The 4,731-nt window shown below is 49.0% G+C and overlaps 1 protein-coding gene across 2 annotated transcripts in view; it reads right to left on the bottom strand.

Annotated features, from left to right (window-relative positions):
- sepsecs (Sep (O-phosphoserine) tRNA:Sec (selenocysteine) tRNA synthase) overlaps window positions 1–3,314 on the bottom strand; it is a 21,083-nt gene extending 17,769 nt beyond the window's left edge. For both annotated transcript variants that reach the window (XM_042070036.1, XM_042070037.1), the window contains exons 1-4: window positions 2,940–3,314; window positions 2,585–2,739; window positions 1,961–2,079; window positions 307–465 (exon numbers count right to left, since the gene is read on the bottom strand). In XM_042070036.1, coding sequence (XP_041925970.1) covers window positions 307–465; window positions 1,961–2,079; window positions 2,585–2,739; window positions 2,940–3,053 — 547 coding nt within the window. In that variant the 5' untranslated portion in view covers window positions 3,054–3,314. The remainder of the gene's footprint in view (window positions 1–306; window positions 466–1,960; window positions 2,080–2,584; window positions 2,740–2,939) is intronic.
- Window positions 3,315–4,731: the final 1,417 nt, after the last annotated feature.

Raw genomic sequence — 4,731 nt, 5'->3', positions numbered from 1 at the left:
CGTACCTGCGGTGACCATAGCCTTGTGTGTGTGTGTGTGTGTGTGTGTGTGTGTGCGTGTACCTGCGGTGACCATAGATTTGTGTGTGTGTGTGTGTGTGTGTGTGTGTGTGTGTGTGTGTGCGCGTGTGTGTGCCTGCCATTGCCATGACCATTGCCTTGTGTGTGTGTGTGTGTGTGTGTGTGTGTGTGTGTGTGTGCGTGTACCTGCGGTGACCATAGCTTTGTGTGTGTGTGTGTGTGTGTGTGTGTGCCTGCCATTGCCATGACCATTGCCTTGTGTGTGCGTGCGTGCGTGCGTGCGTACCTGCGGTGACCATAGCCTTGAAGCAGGACTTCTGGTCGATTCGCGGCCACAGGATGTAGCGTGCCCCCGGGCGCCTGTGCCTCAGCGTCAGGAAACACAGCGTCAGACTCATCCCTGTCGCCATGGGAACCACAAAACAGCTGGAGGCACTCCGCACACCTAAAGACACAAACACACATTCACATGGACATGCACACACACACACACACACAGGTGTCATACACGTTTGCTTGAGACAGTGTATGTGTGTGTGTGTGTGTGTGTGTGTGTGTGCGTAACAGAGGGTGAACCTTTGAACATTAGTAAATATCAGACTGCAAATGCAAACACAGGCTGATGTTTGTTTAAATGGACCAGGACACTCAGGTCTGCACACATACGCTAGATGCTGCACAGCTGCAGACCATGTGTGTGTGTGCGTGTCCAGTTAATCAGTAAATGGTCTGGTACCAGTGTAACGGTAGCCAGCTGTGTGTATGTGTGTGTATGTATAGTATAGTATATATACTCTTTTGATCCTGTGAGGTCTCTGCATTTAACCCAATCCGTGAATTAGTGAAACACACTCAGCCCACAGTGAACACACAGTGAGGTGAAGCACATACTAATCCAGGCGCAGTGAGCTGCCTGCTACAACAGCGGCACTCGGGGAGCAGTGAGGGGTTGGGTGCCTTGCTCATGGTCACTGCTGCATGGGAGAGCAGCACTAAACCACTTCCCCCGCCCACATTTTTCCTACTGGTCGGGGATCAACTGGCAACCCTTCAGTTACAAGCCTGAAGCCCTAACCAGTAGGCCACCTCCTGCATGAGTGTGTTCTACAGACAGAAGGATATTTGTGTGTGTGTGTGTACAGTATACAGTATGTGTGTGTGAGTGTGTGTGTTATACAGACAGGAGGAGATGTGTGTGTGTGTGTGTGTGTTATACAGACAGAAGGAGATGTGTGTGTGTGTGTGTGTGTGTGTGTGTGTTATACAGACAGGAGGAGATGTGTGTGTGTGTGTGTGTGTTATACAGACAGAAGGAGATGTGTGTGTGTGTGTGTGTGTGTGTGTGTTATACAGACAGAAGGAGATGTGTGTGTGTGTGTGTGTGGTATACAGACAGAAGGAGATGTGTGTGTGTGTGTGGTGTGTGTGTGTGTGTGTGTGTGTTATACAGACAGACGGAGGTGTGTGTGTGTGCGTATCAGTGTGTGTGTGTGTGTGTGTTATACAGACAGAAGGAGGTGTGTGTGTGTGTGTGTGTGTTATACAGACAGACGGAGGTGTGTGTGTGTGTGTGTTATACAGACAGACGGAGGTGTGTGTGTGTGTGTGTTATACAGACAGACGGAGGTGTGTGTGTGTGTGTGTGTTATACAGACAGACGGAGGTGTGTGTGTGTGTGTGTGTGTGTTATACAGACAGAAGGAGGTGTGTGTGTGTGTGTGTTATACAGACAGACGGAGGTGTGTGTGTGTGTGTGTGTGTGTGCGCGTGTTATACAGACAGACGGAGGTGTGTGTGTGTGTGTGTGCGCGTGTTATACAGACAGACGGAGGTGTGTGTGTGTGCGTATCAGTATGTGTGTTTGTGTGTGATACAGAGGGACAGAGGTGTGTGTGTGTGTGTTATACAGACAGACAGAGGTGTGTGGGGGCCTCACACACCTGACTGCCTGATTATGTCCAGCACCACGGAGTTGGTCAGCTTGTTGAGGAGACTGGAGCCAGCAGCTTTGGGCTGGACGGCAGCAATGTCCCCAGATCGCCCGATACCATGGATAAGTCTGAAGAACACAAAACACACACACACACACACACACACAGTAGGCTGCAGTAGTCCTGTAGAAGCCTTGTGGTAGTGTCCCCATAGTCACCTATACTAACGTGACCTTAGTAGACTGCTGTAGTGTAACCCTGCAGTATTCTAGCGCTAGTATCCCCAGACCGGACCACGCACTCACCTGTAGTGACGCCGGGCTACCACACTGGACCCCGCACTCACCTGTAGTGTCGCCGGGCTACCAGACTGGACCCCGCACTCACCTGTAGTGTCGCCGGGCTACCACACTGGACCCCGCACTCACCTGTAGTGTCGCCGGGCTACCAGACTGGACCCCGCACTCACCTGTAGTGACGCCGGGCTACCACACTGGACCCCGCACTCACCTGTAGTGTCGCCGGGCTACCACACTGGACCCCGCACTCACCTGTAGTGTCGCCGGGCTACCAGACTGGACCCCGCACTCACCTGTAGTGACGCCGGGCTACCACACTGGACCCCGCACTCACCTGTAGTGTCGCCGGGCTACCAGACCGGACGCGACTCGGCCCTCCCGTTCGCCAACCCCGCAGTTCCCCAGGAAGTTGTTGCTGTCCATAACGGCTAACTCGTTCAGGAAGAGCTCGATGGTGCTCTCGCTCCAGCCCTCCTCCGGACACTTACCCTGCCGGGAGACAAGCGCAGACGGCAGGTATGACCGATGGACTAGTGCCGGTTGGGGACGTGCAGCTGGCACTAGCTACGGTCCAATGACTGTATATAGATTGACAGCGCATTGTCCGTTAAACGTGAAGCCATCTACAGCCATTGCCACGGTCAGTAACGTTACTGGCATTCTGTGTTGACTGAGAAAAGACTGTTTACCTGTTCCAGCAGAACCCTGATCAGCTGTTCGTGCCCGCGCCGAGCCTGGGAGCCCTGCCTTACGTATGAAGATGACACTATCTTCTCACTCAAAGAGAAATTTTCGCTGTTCATGTTTGTGTTGGTCTGGTCTTCAGCTGCCCGAACTCTTGTTGGGACAGTAACTTTTCCGCGATGACTAAGGTTAGCAGATAACGTTTATAGCTTCTCTCAACGGCTAACTTCATGCACAACTAAGTGGCGTAACTAGACCACAAACGATGGATATATTACCCGCAAAACCAACAGAAACTACCGTTACGTGCTTAAAAAGAAAGTCAAGTCAGGTAACATGCAGCATGTACTCTTCAGTGGGTACTCTTCCGTGTTGGTCTGACGTCATGTGATACTATTCTTCAAAATAAAAGTTATATTTCGGGTTATTTCAAGTTAAAGGTCTAAGGACACCTGCTACCGTAAGTCATGTCGCATTAAACATATTGTAATAGTTTTCGCCTGGATTTATTAAGGATCATAAGTATGTTCAATCAACCTTAGACTCACTCACAAAATGCTAATCACTGTTCTATTATGAATTCTCAGAGATGATGTTCCCAGTCACTTGGTTGGGCACATCCTGTCTGATTTGCATGACAGGCATTCTGGGTAGAATAAGACGAAGCTACACAGGCAACTTGTTTAGTATGTGACCCACCCACCCATAAATGTAATAACCAAGTAGACATGGACTATCATTTATTTCAGAAACAGATGTGACACAGAGCACATACCGTGAAGGTTTATTTGTGCTGCTTAGTATGAAAACAAAACAGCACTGAGAGCAGCACTGATACTTTTGTAAAACACTTTAGGGCATGCGGCGATGAAATGGACTGCATTTGTAAAACACTTTAGGGCATACGCCGAAGGCACAGGCTGCCATGCAAGGCGCCAATCTGCTCATCGGGAGGACTTAGGGTCCCTACGACAGGGTGTGGAGGAGTCGACCTGGAGCCCGTGGCAGCCCGTATTACAGATGATGATATTTAGGTGAGGCAGCCAAGGCACATGAACAACCTGTGAGCAGAAAACAAGATGTCATTACCAAACAGAATCATTACCAGACACACACACACACACACACACACACAAACATACACACACACATACACAAGTACACAGACACACACACATACACGGGTGATTCTCCAACTACAGGCACTTTTGGCCTTTCAACTTTTAGAAAATTAATTATCTCCAAACACACATTCAAAATCATTGATACACTCATTAATATGTCTTGAAATGACTGTGATGGAAATGACATTCTCACAGTTTTCAGCCATATATAATCACATTCCATTGCCATACCCAGATACTTTTGGAGATAGGGCACAATGTATCCAAAATACACACAACTATGTTTTTTTTTGTCACTTATTTTGCATAGTTTTGCATTTTGCAAGTTACAGCTGTGGTGGAAATGACGTTGAACTAAATGTGACCCCAGTGGTCAACCCCACATATCAACAGGGCTAAATGTGACCCCAGTGGTCAACCCCACATATCAACAGGGCTAAATGTGACCCCAGTGGTCAACCCCACATATCATATGAGATACATACATATGGCCACATACATGAGATACATACATATGGCCACATACATGAGATACAAATGGCCACATACATGAGATACAAATGGCCACATACATGAGAGATTGCAGGAGACTGAGCTGTAGTGTATATGTGTGTGTGTGTGTGTGTGTGTGGGTCTTACCAGACTGAGATTGCCGGAGACTGAGCTGCAGACA

This window comes from Alosa sapidissima, chromosome 18, assembly GCF_018492685.1.
Source record: "Alosa sapidissima isolate fAloSap1 chromosome 18, fAloSap1.pri, whole genome shotgun sequence".
Taxonomy (NCBI): domain Eukaryota; kingdom Metazoa; phylum Chordata; class Actinopteri; order Clupeiformes; family Clupeidae; genus Alosa; species Alosa sapidissima.
This window is presented reverse-complemented; position numbering and strand designations above follow the sequence as displayed.